General features: G+C 41.8%; 1 protein-coding gene across 1 annotated transcript in view; it reads left to right on the top strand.

Annotated features, from left to right (window-relative positions):
- Positions 1-13,369: 13,369 nt before the first annotated feature.
- Positions 13,370-21,352, top strand: part of LOC115164808 (major facilitator superfamily domain-containing protein 3-like) — a 29,961-nt gene continuing 21,978 nt past the window's right edge. The window contains exons 1-2 of the mRNA XM_029717623.1: positions 13,370-13,381; positions 14,862-15,627. Coding sequence (XP_029573483.1) covers positions 14,937-15,627 — 691 coding nt within the window. The 5' untranslated portion in view covers positions 13,370-13,381; positions 14,862-14,936. The remainder of the gene's footprint in view (positions 13,382-14,861; positions 15,628-21,352) is intronic.

Here is a 21,352-nt window from a genome sequence, read left to right on the forward strand (position 1 = left end):
TCGAGCTAAATGACTTCTATTCTCGCTTCGAGGCAAGCAACACTGAAGCATGCGTGAGAGCATCAGCTGTTCAGGACGACTGTGTGATCATGCTCTCCGTAGCCGATGTGAGTAAGACCTTTAAACAGGTCAACATTGACAATTCACAAAATGGTGCCGTAGAGAGAACACGGTGTTTCAGCGAGCTCACGCGGCATTCGTAAATTTATATTCTTACATTAATCTCCTAGTTTGAAAAAGTGGTAGAATTGGCTAAATAAGTTACCCTACAATGAGTCTTGACGGCTATCTCTCAAAAATCTCCGACAACATGCCCAACAGAACTACTAAGAAGTCGACCAAAACCGCCATCCCTGTAGATGTGCAGGAGGAGCTAGCTAACGTTAGCGAAGCTAACAACATTGCGGATCCGGGCACAATGGACCTGGTGATTCAAAGGATGACGGATAACATTACTAAAGTGATCGATGTTAAGATAAGAACGGTCCTGGAAGCAATAGCAGGCCATTCAGCTGAACTACAGAGGGTTGTCAAACGTGTTGATGAGGCGGAAGGAAGAATTGCTACTGTGGAAACTTCAACTACATTTATGGACACTAAGATAAAAGCACTTGAGAAACAGGTGTGCGAAATGGCAGAGCACATTGACGACTTGGATAATCGAGGACGCAGATGCAATATCCGTGTTGTGGGACTCCCGGAAAATTCTGAAGGGACACGTTCAGTAAAATTGTTTGAGGAATGGATCCCTGGCTACCTACAAATGGACACTAAGGCTGGTCGTGTGAAGCTAGACAGAGCCCATTGCTCTCGAGCACCGATACCCGGTACCATCAGCGCCCACGGCCAGTGGTTATAAAGTTCCACAACTTTACCGACAAGCAGCACGTCATGGATGCGGCTAGAAACATCGGTTCTGACGGTAGTCAACGTAAAGGTCCAAAGGTCTCATTCTTCAATGATTATTCCACAGCGGTTGTACGAAGGCGCAAGCGTTTGATGAGGTGAAGGCTCGACTCAAGAGAATGAAGATGGACTACGCACTGCTGTACTCGGCCACATTGAAGATTATGGTCAACGGATCGCCTAAAAAACTCTACACACCTGAAGAGGCTGCTGCGTTTATTGACTCTCTCGGGTAAATAACTTTAAGCTGCACCTCCGCAGCACTGGATAACGTTTTATTTTATTTGAATCTGATCATGAAACAGTGGTGTAAGTTCTCATGTGCTCCTGTTCAGTAATATTCGTATCGGTATTATTTTTCTTGCTAAAGTAACTGCCGCCGTAGCTCAGACTGAGATATGTGTGAACCTATATTGGTGCCCAGGCTTGGTTTTAGGTGGAAGAGCCTCAATCTTCTTCTATTGATTTTAATTTCCACATATATAAAGGATGAGGCTATTGAGTGGCAATGCGGACTTAAGAGTCTACATTGGAAGGTTGAAATCCCCTGCATGTTAGCTAGTGGGAAAACCCCCTTTTGGATCTTTACATGTTTAATTTTTGGGTTTAGTATAGTTCGAGTTCAGGGTTCATATCGTTTGTTTATGCTCAGTGAGATAGAGGAGAGTTCAACACATGGAAAAAGGTACCACCCCATTTTTACAGTAGGATTCAGTCTGGATATTGAACGGTCAAAGCGCAATGGCAGGTAACAGACTACGTGTATGTACATGGAACATTAGAGGGAGCCATAACCCCATTAAAAGGAAGAAGGTACTGTCTTTTTTGAAAAAATAAAATATTGATATTGCCCTGTTGCAAGAAAGTCATTTGGATGATAAGGAGCATCTGAAATTACAACAAGGGGGGTTTGGTCAAGTGTTTTTCTCATCTCTTACATCCAGAAGTAGAGGTGTAGCAATTCTTGTGAAAAAGAACTTACCACTTAAGGTCTTGAAGTGTGTGAAAGATAAATTGGGTCGCTTTGTTATAATTAATGGTACTTTACAAGGGCAGAACATTTCCATAATGGATATTTACTTCCCCCCTGCCCACCCCCCTGACTTCCTCACTAAGGTATTTCTAGACTTTTCAGAGTTAAAATCAGACACTGCAGTGGTTGGAGGAGATTTTAATTGTTTGTTGAACCCCCTTATTGATAAGTTTCCCAGCGGTATAGCCTCACTCTCTCCTCAAGCTAAGTCACTTACAGCTATTTGTGATGATCTGGGGTATGCTGATGTTTGGAGAGCTTTTCATCCCTCCAACAGAGAGTTCACTTTTTTCTCTGCACCTCATGGATGTCAGACTAGAATAGATTACTTTTTTATGCCCAGGATGTCGCTGCAGTCTGTTTTATCCGCTAGGATAGGAAGCATAGTCATATCTGATCATGCGGAGGTGATCCTGGACATAAAACTCAACGGGGCATTCAATCAGTCATTGGAGGTTGAATACAACAAGACATTGGAGGTTGAATACAACCATTCTTAAAGACCATACATTCACATCATATTTTAACACAGAGTTTAAAGCATTTTTCTCTATTAACTCTCAATCAACAGATAACCCCTCACTCCTTTGGGAAACCTGTAAGGCGTACGCCAGGGGTCTGATTATGTCATACGCAGCCACTAAGAGGCGGAAAAAGCGTGAAAAGCAAAAAACACTAGAGGGTGAATTAGGAACTAAAGAGGACTACATTAAAACTCCCAGTCCTGCCCTATTAAAGGAAATATCAGTCATTAGATCAACGCTGGACTCTCTCCTAACACAGGACGCTGAAAAGAAAATGATATTTGTCAAGCAAAAGCTATATGAACATGGCGATAAGCCAGGAAAGTACTTGGCCTACCTAGCTAAAAAGAGAGCTGACTCACAGTCAATTGCGGCTATTACTGATTCTGATGGCAATAATTTAAATGAAAATAAATTGATAAATGACTCATTTAAGATTTATGCCTCAGAACTGCCAAATGACGCACCCAAGTTAATGGGGAACTTACTTTCTAAGATTGAGCTCCCTACTATCTCAAAGAACAGAGGTCTCTCCTTAATGCCCCTATTACTGTGGAAGAGATAATGTTCGCAATTAAGAATCTGCAAAATGGTAAGGCCCCAGGACCAGACGGGTTTTGTAGTGAGTTCTATAAAGAGTTCCATGGCCTGATCCTTGAGCCATTGCGTGATATATTTAACCCCTCATTTTCAAATGACCAGCTCCCCCAAACGCTGTGAGAAGCCAACATATCACTTATTCTCAAAAGGGGAAAATGTCCGGAGTCTTGTTCCTCGTACAGACCAATTTCCCTTCTGAATGTGGATAGAAAATTGCTTTCTAAAATTCTAGCCACAAGATTAGAGGACTCACTGCCACACTTGTGAAAGGAGACCAAACTGGCTTCATTAAGGGCCGTAGGTCATGTAACAATGTCAGACGGCTTCCTAATGTAATTCAAGTCTACCAACAAAGTGCTATGGATGGTCTTGTGCTCTCCCTAGATGCTGAGAAAGCATTTGATCGTGTGGAGTGGTCTTACCTATTTTTTGCTCTAAATAAATTTGGTCTGGGGGACAACTTTATAAAATGGGTGAAAGTTTTATATGATGATCCTCAGGCTGCTGTCCTTACTAATTGACTAAGGTCAAATAGCTTCTCTATACACAGAGGTACCAGACAGGGCTGTTCTTTGTCCCCCCCTCCTATTTGCACTTGTTATGGAACCACTGGCCGAGGCCATCAGGGTAACGCCTGCTATACAGGGGCTGCTCATTGGTGATGTTCACCATAAAATAAGCTTGTATGCTGATGATGTCCTGATATTCATTTCTAATCCCGAGACTTCAGTCACATCTCTTATTAATATTATTGAATTATTCAGTGAATTCTCAGGCTACAAGATTAACCTAACTAAATCAGAGGCTATGCCACTTGGTAACCTTCACTCTGTACCTAATACTTCTCCCCCCTTCCCTTTTAAATGGTCTCCCTCAGGTTTTACGTATCTGGGTATATTTGTAACTCCTAAATTCCAACAAATGTACAAAGCCAATTTTGTTCCCTTGTTTGACACAATAAGACAGGATCTGGAGCGCTGGAACTCTCTTCCGATTTCATGGTTGGGTAGAATATCCCTCTTGAAAATGAACATTTTACCTAGGCTACTTTACCCAATCCAAATGATCCCAGTATTACTCTCCAATAAGGTAATAAAGGATGTAAATGGATGGCTAAGTTCCTTTATATGGAGTAAACGCAAGCCAAGACTTAAGATGGCAATATTGCTGCTGCCAAGTTCTATGGGTGGATTGGATCAGCCCAATATCAGGTTATATCAGTGGTGTGCCCACCTATGTTATATTTCAGACTGGATCACAAATGATGACTCCTCTATTTGGTTAGACATTGAGACTTCTCTTTCAAAATACCCTTTACAGGATCTTTTATTTTTCACAAGTTTCAAGTCTGTAAAAGATCACTGTAACAACCCCATTACACTTAACACACTCAAAGTATGGAGGTCAGTTCAACGTTTCCTGGGAAGGTCCAAACTAACCTCTGCTCTTACCCCAATTCTTAACAACCCAGATTTTGGCCCAGGATTGCTGGATGCTGGCTTTAACTTTTGGCTTAATAAGGGCATACGCAGACTAAATGACTTATTTGCGGATAAGATTTTATTGTCATTTGAGCAGATGGTCGAGAAATATCAACTCCCAAAGCCGGACTTTTTCCGTTTCCTACAAGTAAGACATTATATTCTGAAGAGCACCACCTTAATTGGCAACCCTGATATGTCTGTCACTGAAAGAAGGCTTTTTTTCCCACAAAGGAAAATGTCTGTAAGTCTGTTTTATGACACACAGAGGGTGAAACAAGTATGGGAGAAAGAACTGTCTGTTACTATTGATGAAGAGATGTGGGAGGACATTTGGAAATATGCAAATGCAATATCTATATGTAATTGTACTAGAGCAATTCAATTAAGAATAATACACAGATTGCATATATCCCCAATTCGCAGACATGCTTTTAGCCCCTCTTCCTCTTCTCCTCAATGTCTCAAATGTAAAACTGATACAGGCACCCTAACACATTGTTTATGGTCTTGTACCAAAATACAAAGATATTGGTCTGGTGTTCGGCAAGAGATTGAAAAGAACCTAGGGGTCGATCTAGAATTGGACCCAGTTTCTCTACTGTTAGGTCTCCCTAGTAGGCATGTAACTTCGGTGGGTAAGAGGAGGCTTTACAACATTCTCACCTTCGCAGCGAGGAAAAACATACTCTTACAGTGGATTAGTGATAAGGTTCCCTCTATTAAAGATTGGCATAAGATACTATTTGAATGGGTGCCGCTGGAATATCTGACATGTACATTGCATTCTAAGACAGATCAGTTCTACAAAGTATGGGAACCTTACCTAAATTACCTAGAACCTGAAGTATCAGCTATTATGCTGCAAGGATTCTCTTAGAATGGTGGTCTATGTATTTCAGAATTACACTGTACGGTCCATGTGGGGAACCCAACTTCTTGGTTTAAACTGAGCTTTTTTTTATTTCATTTTATTTATATTTTTTTACATTTCTGTTTATGTTTGTTTAAATTGTATGTATTGAGAGACGCAATGAGGGGGATGGGGTGAGAGAAGCGCTGAGCGGGGAGAGGAAAATGGTGTGTGTGTGTACGTGCGTGCATACATACGGATATGTGTAAGTGAGTGCTGTTTTTTTTGCCTTGTCTTTGTTGTTGTATCTCTTAATATGGGTGAAAATTGTGAAACTCCAATAAAAATACTGTTACAAAAACAGGTCAACATTAACAAGGCCGCAGGGCCAGACGGATTACCAGGATGTGTACTCCGAGCATGCGCTGACCAGCTGGCACGTGTCTTCACTGACATTTTCACCCTGTCCCAGACCAAGTCTGTAATACCAACATGTTTCAAGCAGACCACCATAGTCCCTGTGCCCAAGAACACCAAGGTAACCTGCCTAAATGACTACCGACCCGTAACACTCACGTCTGTAGCCATGAAGTGCATTGAAAGGATGGTCATGGCTCACATCAACACCATTATCCCAGAAACCCTAGAACCACTCCAATTTGCATACAGATCCACAGATGATGCAATCTCTATTGCACTCCACACTGCCCTTTCCCACCTGGAAAAAAGGAACACCTATGTGAGAATGTTATTCATTGACTGCAGCTCAGCGTTCAACACCATAGTGCTCTTTAAGCTCATTACTAAGCTAAGGACCCTGGGATTAAACACCACCCTCTGGATCCTGGACATCCTGCCGGGCCGCCCCCAGGTGGTAAGGGTAGGTAACAACACATATGCCACGCTGATCCTCAACACGGGCGTCTCTCAGGGGTGCGTGCTCAGTCCCCTCCTGTACTCCCTGTTCGCCAATGACTGCATGGCCAAGCACAATTTCAATACCATCATTAAGTGTGCCGACGACACAACAGTGGTAGGCCTGATCACTGACAACGATGAGACAGCCTATAGGGAGGAGGTCAGAGATACACCACACTTTACATGTTTGACATTAGAGAAGCTTCCATTAAAGAAAACCCTCTGAGTTCTATTAGATAGATAGCTTTGAGTCAATGATATAGCCATAACACATACGTTTATTCAACAACAGGTTATAGTCAATAATATCAAAGGCTGCACTGAAATCTAACAGTACAGCTCCCACAATCTTCTAATTATCAATTTCTTTCAACCAATCATCAGTCATTTGTGTTGGTGCAGTACATGTTGAGTGCCATTCTCTATGAGCATGCTGAAAGTCTGTTGTTAATTTGTTTACAGAGAAATAGCATTGTATTTGGTCAAACACAATTTTTTCCAACAGTTTGCTAATTGCCGGCAGCAAGCTGATTGGTCTGCTGTTAGAACCAGTAAAGTCCACTTTACCTCTCTGGGTAGCGGAATTACTTTGGCTTCTCTCCAGGCCTGAGGACAAAGACTTTCCTCTAAACTCAGATTAAAGATATGACCGATAGGAGTGGCTATAGAGTCAGCTACCATCCTCAGTAGCTTTCCATCTAAGTTGTCAATGCCATGAGGTTAGTCATTATTGATCGATAACAATATTTTTTCCACCTCTCCCACACTAACTTTACAAAATTAAAATCTGGCTGCATGAATACGATGGCTCACTGTTTGTTGTTGGCATTTCCTGCCTAAGTTTGCCCACTTTGCCAATAAAGTAATCATTCAAATAATTGGCAACATCAAATGGTTTTGTGATGAATAAGCCATCTGATTCGATGAAAGATGGAGTTGAATTTGTCCTTCTGTCCATAATTTCATTTAAAGTACTCCAAAGTGTTTTTCCATCATTCATATCATTGATCTTGGCTTCATAATACAGTTTCTGTTTCTTTTTGTTGAGTTTAGTCACATAATTTCTCAAATTGCAGTAAATTAGCTAGTCAGATGTGCAGCCAGACTTATTAGCCACTCTTTTTGCCTCATCTCTTTCAAACATACAGTTTTTCAAGTCCTCCTCAGTCCATGGAGCTTAAACAGTTCTAACAGTGAGTCTCTTAACAAGTGCAGCATCTGGATGCTCCTTATTAATCACATCAGACCAACAAATATTTGTAACATCATTCACATAAGAGTCGAAGCAAATTCTCGGCCCAGCTTTTGGAACTTTGGATTTCCTGGATATTGCCACTATATTGTGATCACTAGATCCAATGGGTACGGATACAGCTTTAGAACAAAGTTCTACAGTATTAGTAAAAATGTGATCGATACATGTGGATGATCTTGTTCCTGTAGTGTTTGTAAAAACCCTGATAGTTTATTAATAACCTGAACCAGATTACAGGCACTGGTACAGTGAGAAGCTTCCTCTTGAGCGGACAGCTTGGTGAAAACCAGTCAATATTCAGGTCCCCAAGAAAGTAGACCTCTCCGTTTACATCACATACACTATCAAGCATTTCACACATATTAATACTGACTGTTAGCACTTGGTGGCAAAAGAAAATACTTTAGATGTGCCAAGTGAACCTGCAACCACAACACTTCAATAACACTTGACATAATATTTTCTCTAAGCATTACAGGGATATGGCTCTGAATATATACAGCAACACCTCCCCCATAAGCATTTCTGTCTCTTCTATAGATGTGATATCCTTGTATTGCTACTGCTGTATCATCAAATGAATTATCTAAGTGAGTCTCAGAAATGGCTAATATATGAATGTTATCTGATGTTAGCAAGTTATTGATTTCATGAACCTTATTTGTAAGGCTACATATAATACTATGGGCTATTTTCAGCCCTTTCCTGGGTAGCTTATCAGATATATACATAATATGGAAAAGAGCAAACCCAGCAAGATAAAAATTATACATTCAGCAGTCCATTAATCAATTGGTGTGTGTGTGTGCTGCGGGGTTGAAGACACGAACCCATAGGCTTGGCTTTCTCTAAGCAATGTCCCCACACGCTCTGACAGCTTTCATGGCTGGGATCAGTTCTTTCCTCTTCTGGAGCACAGCTTCAGGATAGTCCTCATTGAGGAAGATATACGTTCCTCTCAAGTTTTTGGCTCTTTCCAGAACAGCTACCTTGTCCTTGAACCTCAGGAACTTGACCACTATTGGCCTGGGCCTGTCACCTGGGCCGGTGGTGAGCTTTTCAGTCCTGTGGGCGCGCTCAACCTCAATCTTCCTGTGGTCCATCTTCAATTTCTCAGAGATAAGTTCCCTCACTTTGTCCTCAGACTCCGTCCAGGGCTCATGTGGAGATTCTGCAATTCTGTCCACAACCGTGTTATTCTGCCTTGATTGCCCCTCTGTCACGTTTGTCGTAGGATGAAGGAGCGGACCAAAGCGCAGCATGTGTATCGTTCCACATTTTCTTTATTAAACTGTGAAATTATGCAATACATACAAATAAACTGAATGAACAAAAACAACAAACCGTGACGAAGAGTTACAACATACACTTACTCAAAATCAATCTCCCACAAACCCAGGTGGGAAAAACACCTACTTAAGTATGATCTCCAATTAGAGACATCGATGACCAGCTGCCTCTAATTGGAGATCATCCCAAACAAAGCCCAACATTGAAATACAAAACTAGAACATAACAACATAGAAAATCTAAACTAGAAAATCCCCCCTGTCACGCCCTGACCTACTCTACCATAGAAAATAACATATTTCTATGGTCAGGAAGTGACACCCCCATTGTTATCATGGATTGACACACAGAACTGATGTCCTCTCTCAATGACTTACAGATTGCTGTTATCTTACTGTTCTCCTTTTTCAACTCCTCGAGCTGACCCCGGGAGAACTGCAAGCTGTTCTTCAGGTCCTGGACCTCCCTGGTCAGGTTGTCTATTCTTTTATTAGTTGAATCCACCAGTATTTGGACAAAACACTTGAAGATATTTTCTTGTTGTTGTAACAACTGTTTGTATAACTATTTTTGTTTGTTTAAAAGATCCTTCACCTATGATAGAGAGACACCACTGTCCTCAACGGTACTCCTGCCTTTTTTGGTCTTTGTCATGGTAGCTAGCAACGTAGGTTATGCTGTTACTCCTTGCAGTTCCAGACAGGGCAGGTCACAGGGAAGGGAAAACAACAAATAGCAGGGATCTAGACAGCCACAAACCCAGGACAATACGCGGTCCCAGCCACAATGGCTAACCGCATCGAGGGCTGAGTTCAAGCCCTCAAGAAACCCCACTAGCTTGATAGGCAGCTAGCTAGCTGCTATGCTAACTGCTACGACAAATAGCTCCTCAGACACTCAGTGGTCGGCAGGATCACTGGACAGAGAGTAACAAACCCAGCAACTGATGCCAACTGCGTCGGGGGATCCAAACTAAAAAGTTAGCTACCTACTATAAAACGTTAAAACAACTAACTCTCCCTCGTTCCGCGTTCAACAGGATTATGATGACAGCTTTAAACACTCTTGGCATTCTCTCAACCAGCTTCATGAGGAATGTTTTCAAAAAGTCTTGAAGGAGTTCCCACATATGCTGAACACTTGTTGGCCGCTTTTCCTTCATTCTGCGGTCCAACTCATTCCAAGCCATCTCAATTGGGTTGAGGTTGGGTGATTGTGGAGACCAGGTCATCTGATGCAGTACTCCATCACTCTCCTTCTTGGTCAAATAGCACTTACACAGCCTGGAGGTGTGTTGGGTTATTGTCCTGTTGAAAAACAAATGATAGTCCCACTAAGCGTAAACCAGATGGGATGGCGTATCGTTGCAGAATTCTGTGGTAGCCATGCTGGTTAAGTGTGCCTTGAATTCTAAATAAATCACAGACAGTGTCACCAGCAAAGCACCCCCACACCATCACACCTCCTCCTCCATGCTTCATGGTGGGAACCACACATGCAGAGATCATCTGTTCACCTACTCTGCATCTCACAAAGACATGGCAGTTGGAACCAAAAATCTCAAATATCCACTGGTCATTTCCACTACTAATGTCCATTGCTCGTGTTTTTTGGCCCAAGCAAGTCTCTTCGTATTATTGGTGTCCTTTGGTTGGTTTCTTTGCAGTAATTTGACCATGAAGGCCTGATTCACACAGTCTCCTCTGAACAGTTGATGTTGAGATTTGTCTGATACTTGAACTCTGTGAAGCATTTATTTGAGCTGCAATTTGTGAGGCTGGTAACTCTAATGAACTTATCCTCTGCAGCAGTGGTAACTCTGGGTCTTCCTTTCCTGTCATGAGAGCCAGTTTCACCATAGTGCTTGATGTTTTTTGTGACTGCACTTTCAAAGTTCTTGAAATTTTCTGGATTGGCTAACCATGTCTTAAAGTAATGATGGACTGTCGTTTCTCTTTTACCAAATAGGGCTATCTTCTATATACCACCCGTACCTTGTCACAACACAACTCAAATGCATTAAGAAGGAAATAAATTCCACAAATTAACTTTTAACCTGTTGAGGATCTTATCCCGATCTTATCCCGGTATTGGGATTCATTGTCATGTGACCATGGCGGGGAATTCAAAACTGCAAGAGTAATCATTTCAAAAAATCTAATAATCAACTATTTTCCTCCATTTGAAAGATATATCTCCTAAATCTAACCACGCTGTCCGATTTTCAGAGGCATTACGGAGAATGCATAAAGTTAGGTTATGTGAGGAGAGTACATTGACAATAGCTGCGTGTAATGTTTAGCCAATTCAAAGAAGGGCATCAACAGACAGAAAACTAGCTAGAATTATGCACTTACCTTTGACAATCTGCATCAGATGACACTCATAGGACATTATGTTATACAATACATGCATTTTTAGTTCCATCAAGTTCATATTTATATCCAAAAACAGCATTTACAGTCGCGGTGAAATTCAGAATTTTTTTCGGCTCGAATGCACCCAGTGAATCCAGCATTACAAATCACGGAATTACTATTCGAAAACATTGGTAAATTATAATATTGTCATTCAAAGAATAATATATTATCATCTCGTAATTGCTACCGAAGGGCCAGATCTCAAAATAACTTTACTGGGAAATCACATTTTGTATAAACTGGGTACTATGCTAACAACAATAAGCTATATGCTAAGCTAAGCTAAGCTAAACCGTTAGCATTAGCATCATCTAATATCGATAATAACATTCTAAATATCCCCTTACCTTTGATTATCTCCATCAGAAGGCGCTGCCAGAGATCCCAGGTCCAGAACAAATGTGGTTTCTTTTGACAAAGTTCATAATTTATGTCCAAATAGTTAGCGTTCAGTAGGCTCCCACAAAATGAGGTGGGCAGTGTAAAGTCACGTCGAAAAACTAAAGAAAACCTAGTAAATAATCTATTTACGTTTGTTTAAACATGTCAAACGTTGTTTAGCACTAATCTTTTGTTCCATTTTTAACGTGAAACATCAGTAAACATCAGTAATATTTTCACACAACCTATCAAGTGTCTAGAATAAACGATAATGACAAAGGCACTCTTCTCAGATTCATGCGCAGGCGCAAAAAATGAAGTGATGACGTGTCAACTTGTAAGCTTTCTAATTCGGTGTGTATTTATCACAGATGCTTCAAACAACTTTCTAAAGATCGTTGACATCTAGTGGAAGCAGTAGGAGTTGCGAACTGAATCCTTTCTCACTGTGGTATCTTTAAAACAATGACACTAAATAGTACAGTCACAAAATTCTCTTTTTTTTTAATCTATTTTTCACAGGTTTTTGCCTGCAATATGAGTTTTGTTATACTTACAGACACCATTCAAACTGTTTTAGAAAATTCAGAGTGTTTTCTATCCGAATGTGTTAATAATATGCATATCCTAGCTTCTGAGTTGGTGTAGGAGGCAGTTAAAAATGGGCACATATTTCTTTCAAAATTCTCAATACTGCCCCCGTGGCCCGTAGAGGTTAACAAGGCACACCTGTTAATTGAAATGCATTTCCAGGTGACTACCTCATGAAGCTGGTTGAGAGAATGCCAAGAGTGTGCAAAGCTGTCATCAAGGCAAAGGGTGGCTACTTTGAAGAATCTAAAATCTAAAATATATTTAGATTTTTTTAACACTTTTTTGGTGACTACATGATTCCATATGTGTTATTTCATAGTTTTGATGTCTTCACTATTATTCTACAATATAGAAAATAGTAAATAAAGAAAACCCTTTGAATGAGTAAGTGTATACAAACTTTTGACTGGTACTGTACATTTTACTTCGACACCAAAACTATATTTCTCTCTATAAGAAAATATATAATCTATTGGCCTGTAGTGTATTTCATTGGGACCAATGGAGTGGGTGGTGTAAAAAGTGTTGCTGGGCATATAGACCTCTGTCCACCATGACATAACACCATATATATATTATACAGACCTTACTGATAATTCCTTTCAATACTTTTACTGCGGCAAACAGAATAGTTTTTTTCTCTATAAGACAATATGTATTCCATATACAGTTATTCCCATTGTGGCCAATGGAATGGGTTGAGTAAAAGGACAGCAACACTCTGTATTATTCAGAGCCCCAGGAAATGACACCATACATACAGTATATACATTCTACAGACCCTACTGAGTATTTCCTACAATACTTTTACTGCGACACCCAGAATAGTTTTTGCTCTATAAACCAATAAGTATTCCATATGGTGATTCGTATTGTGGCCATTTATTTGACCTTGGAACAAGTTTTAAAACCCACATTTAATGCAAATGTCACTTAAATATGAACAAATAGGAATCATTGTTAATGTTAAGACAATAATTGTTCATATATGAGTAAATACAGGTTATTGACACGTTTCTACTATTACTTGGGGGACTTTTATTTGGAAAAGTTCTGAAATTCCGTGACCCGGATGTACTCTGTCAGTGTTGCTGACGAGACGCTGAAAACAGGTTCTCCATTTCCAGTATGTAGCCAGCTAGCTAACGACACAACTATCATAACAGATTGCACTCAGATTAACGTTTTATGATATAATATGTATACAAATTCACCACAGAATTTGCTAGCTATTGGCACGCGCTGATACTTAACTTACTCTGAATTGGTAGTATGACAGCGTTAGCTTGAGTACCAGCTATTTGGCCATGCATGTTTATTGTTTTTTGCTTGTGGTATAACTAGCCAAGTTACCGAGACATCAGTTTAGCTTGCTACTATCTAAAGGTCAAGTTTGGGGCGTAAACGAATATCTACACTGTCCCATGTGTTATACATTTAATTAAAAGGAAAATGAACTAGTTATGAAAGTTAATTATTGCTTGTGAATAAAGCTTGACAGCTCTCTGATGCATCAGTTTGCCAGAATCAATACTGAACAAGAATATAAACGCAACAATTAACGATTTCCCTTAGTTACAGTTCATATAAGGAAATCAGTCAATTGATATAAATTCATTAGGCCCTATCTATGGGTGCAGTTATGTGTGGGCCTGGAAGGGCATAGGCCTACCCACTTTAGATCCAGGACCAGCCAATCAAAATGTGTTTTTCCCCACAAAAGGGCTTTATTACAGACAAAAATTCTCCTCAGTTTCATCAGCCGTTGGGGTGGCTGGTCTCAGACAATCCCACAGGTGAAGAAGCCGGATGTGGAGGTCCTGGGCTGGCACGGTTACACGTGGTCTGCGGTTGTGAGGTCGGCTGGACGTACTGCCAAATTCTCTAAAATTACATTGGAGGCGGCCTATGTTAGAGAAATGAACATTCCATTCTCTGGCAAGAGCTCTGTTGGACATTCCTGCAGTCCATATGCCAATTTCACACTCCCTCAAAACTTGCGATATCTGTGGCACTGTGTTGTGTGACAAAACTGCACATTTTAGAGTGGCCTTTTATTGTCCCCAGTACAAGGTGCACCTGTGTAATGATCATGCTGCTTAATCAGCTTCTTGATATGCCACACCTGTCAGGTGGATGGATTATATTGACAAAGGAGAAATGCTCACTAACAGAGAAGTAAACAAATTTGTGCACAAAATTTGAGATAAACAGTTTTTTGGTGCATTTAGAAAATTTCTGGGATCTTTTGCGTTTATATTTTTGTTCAGTGTATAATGTGCTTCTACCTGAGCTTCCTTCATGTAATACATATACTAAAACCCAAAACTATTTATCATGAGGGGAATTCCATTTGCTCATGATTTTATTTGTATATATGTTTTAGTAATTATTTTTTCATGTACCTTGGCAGTCGGAAGGTAGACAAGGTGACAGATACAGAGGGAGATAGATTATAGGGAGCAAGGTGGAATTTGGAACCCCGTCACTAGCTTGCATGTGTGGTCTAGAGTCTGCCAGACTAACTAGACCAGACTCCGGCACCCATTTGCTCATGTTTTCTGTCAGTGAAATGATCCCCTCTCTCTCTTCCCCATCTCTCCTAGGCTGATCGACCCATTTGATCAGCTCCTGGTGGAACATCGTCATGACCTGACGAATTGTCCCTTTCCTATTTAATCATGAATGACAAGCTGGTTTTTCTGGGCCTCCTGTACTTTGTGCAGGGGATCCCCTATGGTCTCCAGTCCTTGTTGCTCCCTGTCTACCTCCGTGGGGCGGGCCACTCCCTCACCCACATCGGCTTGACCAAAATCCTCTACTTCCCCTGGGTGCTCAAGGTCCTCTGGGCACCCCTGGTGGACCGTGTGGGCACCAAGCGGTGCTGGCTGGTGGCCACGGTCTCTGGCCTGGCGCTTACTTGTCTCTCCAGTGCCGCTCTGGCCCCGGAGGCCCACATCTGGGGAGTGGTGGCGACTCTGCTGGCCATGAACGCCCTGGCGTCGGTTCAGGACATCACAGTGGACGGGGCCGCTGTGGGACTGCTGAAGGGCCGCAGCGAGCTGGGCCTGGGCAACATGGCTCAGGTGGTGGGCTACAAGGCCGGCTCGGTGTTCGCTGGGGGCGGGCTCCTGGCTGTGATTGACGTGGCCGGGTGGGGCCCTATGTTTATGCTGTTGGCCTTTGTGTACTTCGGGGTGGCACTATTTGTGTGGGGGGCCCCTGTGCTGGACAATGAGCTGTTGAGGGGCCAGGCAGAGGGGAGGAGGGGGGTCCAGTCGGACGCTGTGCATCCCTGGAGGGTGTGGCGGAAGCTGCTGTCAGTACCTGGGACGCCCTGGACCATGATCTACGTTCTCACATACAAACTGGGTAAATCTGCTAGTCAGTCTGACAACCATGCACACTCACCTACTGTACCAACTGGATAAGTAGCTAAAAGTCTTAACACTAACCTCCACTCTCAGCTACTGTACACTAAAGCTGATCCACTACAAGGCTACTACATAAGAAACCCACTATTTCATAAATGACTTAGCCAAAACATGTTTTCTTCTAATAGTAATCCTACATTCATTAATGCAAAACGTAGCAAAACATTTTGCAACGGAATACAAAAAAAAATGTGTTTCTTATTGGACAAGTTCTCATAGTCCCTGCCTGTTTCAGTCTGTTTTATTCCATTTGGTGCCTATTGAATACAAGCCTGATAACCTGTAGCCTCATTTGTGAAGTGGGTGGCAGGTAGCCTAGCGGTTAAGAGCGTTGGGCCAGTAACCGAACGGTCGCTGGTTCAAATCTCTGAGCTGACTAGGTGAAAAATAATATCTGTTTGTACTCTTGAGCAAGGTACTTAACCCTAATTGCTCCTGTAAGTTTCTCTGGATAATACCGTCTGCGAAATGACTAAAGTGTAAAAATGAAGTAAGCAAGACAGAATCATATTTTCTCCATCAGCTGTTGGTCTCATTTCTTACCACTGTTGCCATATCCAAGAGGGCCCTGAACTATTTACTACAGCCACAAAGTAAAAAAAGGGCTATATTGTAAAAAATTACTTTTTGGTCTTAATTTAAGGTTAGGCATAAAGTTAGCGGTGTGGTTAAGGTTAGGTTTAAAACCACATTTGTGTCTGGGGTAACTAGTGACGACCCTGATGAATAAAGGGAATGAGTGGGTTATTACCAGGGACTTGATATTGAGTCCAGAACCTACTTAAAGGTAGGTTTTGAACTCTGTGAATAGCTTTTATGTATATTTATGTACAAAGTAACAGGTATATATTAGGGCTAGTGAGATGTTAGGAATGTTGTCCTTTAAAAAATGTATATGTGTCCAAGTTTATATTTGCAAGAGAAAACGTTCTCTGATAAACCCAGTTTGATGTTAAGCAGCGTGTGTGTGTATTTGTGTGTGAGCGAGCGAGCGAGAATTGGTAGGAACAGAGTTTGGTGTCTGGCAGCAGGAGCGGATTATGTAAGGATTAGAGTGTCTGTATGTCTGGTGTTTTTTTCATGGAAACTGAAATGGAAGACGCAGCATCACACTGGTGTTTGGGTGTTGGGAAAACATGTTCTATGTACATTTGCATACATGTGCTTCTTTGTGAATGTGTGTGCCATTGTTTTTCCTGTATGTGTTTGTATGTGTTTGAAAGAGAGTGTGTTAGGGGTGGCACAGTAATTGGATGATCCCAGGCAGACACTAGACAGGACAGTAAGACGTTTGTTTGAGGGGTTCGTTTGAGGGGTTCACCAGCATCGTCATCATCACCACTGTCACCATCTCCATAGCAATAATTTTCATCATCGCCATTATTGTTAACATCCTCATGATATTATCATTAACATCCTCATCCTCATGATATTATCGTTAACATCCTCATGATGTTATCGTTAACATCTTCATGATATCATCGTTAACATCCTCATGATATTATCGTTAACATCCTCATGATATTATCATTAACATCCTCATGATATTATTGTTAACATCCTCATGATATTATCGTTAACATCCTCATGATATTATTGTTAACATCCTCATGATATTATCATTAACATCCTCATGATATTATTGTTAACATCCTCATGATGTTATCGTTAACATCTTCATGATATCGTTAACATCCTCATGATATTATCGTTAACATCCTCATGATATTATTGTTAACATCCTCATGATATTGTAAACATCCTCATGACATTATCGTTAACATCCTCATGATATTATTGTTAACATCCTCATGATATTATCGTTAACATCCTCATGATGTTATCGTTAACATCTTCATGATATCATCGTTAACATCCTCATGATATTATTGTAAACATCCTCATGACATTATCGTTAACATCCTCATGATATTATCGTTAACATCCTCATGATATTATCGTTAACATCCTCATGATATTATCGTTAACATCCTCATCCTCATGATGTTATCAATATTAACATAATAATCATATCTAATATAATCAGCATTTACAAATAACCGGCTTAGTTGTCGCTCTTTATTTCAGAATAAAAAGGTCAGACTGTTTGTGTGCAACTGTCGGGTGAAACTCAACAATCCGTGTGAATGTGAGACTGTTTGTGTGTGAGCTTTTGGAGTGAAAGGTCTGCCTTAAACCCCCCCTCCCCCAACACACAAACACACTCATCTCAGACCCCTCTCTCCCACACACTCTTAATGAACACAGTGAGTTTGCTCTGTGTAGAACCGCACAACCAATGAGAGGGAGCCGTTTGGATGACCCCTGTGTCATCTGAGGTCGCGGCCATGGGACTTGCTGTCTGGGCAGAATCCCAGAGAGAGAGTCGGAGGCAAAAGGGATAGAAGGGGAATGAACCTGTGTATTGTAGTCCGGGGAACACTGATGGAGGGATGGGCTGGTATTGGTAGATGGGAAAGTGATAGAGCTGCTCTTATTGGGTTTAGTACCCACGGATCTAGGATCAGATTAATCTACCCTACAATAATAAATTTAACCACTAATCAAACAGAAAAACTGACCCTGTATCAGTCAGTGGTTAACTTGGGGCCAACATCTACAGATGTAAGATCTTAATTTGATCACCCTGTTGTTGCAGGTAATTTCCACTTTAAAATGTCAGACTTGATTTGCACTAACAAAAAAATGTATCAACCCCTACAAAAATGTCCATTAATTATAACCCACGCAATAATTTAAATGTCCTGTTTTTGCAGGATTATTTTCCTGCTATGGGAACCCCCCCCCCCCCCCCCCCCCCACAGCCATACTGGGAGGATAGAGCGTGAGACACGGGAGAGATGATAGCAGAGCATGGGTGAGAGAGAGGAGGGCTTGGGAAGTGGGGGGAGAGAGCGGTGCAGGGGCGATGTGGGTTAATTTTCCAGAGGGAAAAAGGAGGATGGCAGGGAGGCTGAAGGGGCGATGAATTAATGAAGAACCACCACATGGTGCCCAGAGGGAGACAGACAGCGATGAATAAAGGCAAAGAGGCCTAAAGAGAGAGGTCAGTATTGGGATGGTACAACAGGACTTTTTCAATACTGGAACCAAACCAACCAGTGACCCTGTTTGGTTGTCCATAACACTGCTCCCCTAGATTGCATAGTCAGTGTTTGTTTGCTTTGTCAACAGCATAGATATCAATCATTGGTCAATACACTGGTGACATGTAGTTAGGGCTGGGTGATATATCATATTTCAAGGTATACCGGTATGGATTTTTATAATACCGTCTATAACGATATGTTACAGTGCTAAATAAATGAAAAGTCAGATTTGTCCTAGTTTGGTTGAGTATAAAGCAATCAGAAAGGAGAAAGACCATTAAACCAATTAGAATGAATCTGTTGCCATCCTAGGGTTATGCACTACTCATAAAACATATTTATTACTTGTATTATTCAGAAACATAGAATACCGTCAAATACTGCCATGCAGTCAATAGAATGAGAAATATATTGTGAAATGTTATTTTGGCCATATCGCCCAGTCCTACATGGAATGTTAGGACCCCGGATTGATGGAATGGTGTGGATCTCCTGGTGCTATGGAGCTCTGTAGTGCAACAGCTTTCTGTAGAAAAGTTAGAGAGGACAGTTATAGTTACATTTACATTTTAGTCATTTAGCAGACACTCTTATCCAGAGCGACTTACAGTAGTGAATGCATACATTTCATACAATTTCATACATATCATACATTTTTTTCTGTGCTGGCCCCCTGTGGGAATCGAACCCACAACCATGGTGTTGCAACCACCATGCTCTACCAACTGAGCTACAGGGAAGGTTCATGTGGTTATGGGAGTATGGGAGTAAAACATAGTTGGTAACGTAAGAGCATTTTAGCAAAGTGACCCATCTGGGTAGGGTGGGTGGGGTTCAAGTTTTTTTCCCATGCTTCAGCCTAGTTCCTTAGGGGTTCAAAAAACTCTGTGACACCCTGCAAAGTGCACACATTTTACATTTTAGTCATTTAGCAGAGCGACTTACAGTAGTGAATGCATACATTTCATAATTTTTTTTTCTTCCTGTGCTGGCCCCCCGTGGGAATCGAACCCACAACCCTGGTGTTGCAAACACCATGCTCTACCAACTGAGCTACAGGGAAGACTGTAGGGATTGCTGTTAGTGTGTGTGTGTGTGTGTGTGTGTGTGTGTGTGTGTGTGTGTGTGTGTGGTGTGTGTGTGTGTGTGTGTGTGTGTGTGTGTGTGTGTGTGTGTGTGTGTGTGTGTGTGTGTGTGTGTGTGTGTGTGTGTGTGTGTGTGTCAATAGGGCTGGTCTTGTGAGTGTGTGGGGTGTCTATTGTCTATGGACGGTGTACATAGAACTGTAGCTTACTGATTTACTGGACCTCTCTCTGTCGTGTTCCCAGGGTGTGTTTTGTGTCTTGTTTTCTCCTAAGTGTCCTCGTGATCCCATCTGATCCTGGCCTCTAGTGTCTGAGCTTCATGTGATCATCATTCTTCCACATTTTGCCCCTTTTTCTGCATCCCTCCTCTATAAACCCTGTCTCCATAAATCATTCTCACTATCTCTCTCCCTTACCCTTCTCTCTCTCTGTCTGTTCATGTTTCTCCCTTACCCCTCTCTCTCTGTCTGTTCGTGTTTGTCCCTTACCCCTCTCTCTCTGTCTGTTCATGTTTCTCCCTTACCCCTCTCTCTCTCTGTCTGTTCGTGTTTGTCCCTTACCCCTCTCTCTCTGTCTGTTCATGTTTCTCCCTTACCCCTCTCTCTCTGTCTGTTCATGTTTCTCCCTTACCCCTCTCTCTCTCTGTCTGTTCATGTTTGTCCCTTACCCCTCTCTCTCTGTCTGTTCGTGTTTCTCCCTTACCCCCCTCTCTCTGTCTGTTTGTGTTTGTCCCTTACCCCCTCTCTCTGTCTGTTCATGTTTCTCCCTTACCCCTCTCTCTCTCTGTCTGTTCATGTTTCTCCCTTACCCCTCTCTCTCTGTCTGTTCATGTTTCTCCCTTACCCCTCTCTCTGTCTGTTCGTGTTTCTCCCTTACCCCTCTCTCTCTGTGTTCATGTTTGTCCATTACCCCTCTCTCTCTGTCTGTTCGTGTTTCTCCCTTACCCTCTCTCTCTCTGTCTGTTCATGTTTCTCCCTTACCCCTCTCTCTGTCTGTTCATGTTCTCCCTTACCCTCTCTCTGTCTGTTCGTGTTTCTCCCTTACCCCTCTCTCTCTGTCTGTTCATGTTTCTCCCTTACCCCTCTCTCTCTGTCTGTTCGTGTTTTCCCTTACCCTCTCTCTCTCTGTCTGTTCATGTTTCTCCCTTACCCCTCTCTCTCTGTCTGTTCATGTTTCTCCTTACCCCTCTCTCTCTGTCTGTTCATGTTTCTCCCTTACCCCTCTCTCTCTGTCTGTTCATGTTTCTCCCTTACCCCTCTCTCGCTGTCTGTTCATGTTTCTCCCTTACCCTCTCTCTCTGTCTGTTCATGTGTCTCCCTTACCCCTCTCTCTCTGTCTGTTCATGTTTCTCCCTTACCCCTCTCTCTCTGTCTGTCATGTTTCTCCCTTACCCCTCTCTCTCTGTCTGTTCATGTTTCTCCCTTACCCCTCTCTCTCTGTCTGTTTGTTTCTCCCTTACCCCTCTCAT

Source organism: Salmo trutta, chromosome 27 (genome assembly GCF_901001165.1).
Source record: "Salmo trutta chromosome 27, fSalTru1.1, whole genome shotgun sequence".
NCBI lineage: Eukaryota > Metazoa > Chordata > Actinopteri > Salmoniformes > Salmonidae > Salmo > Salmo trutta.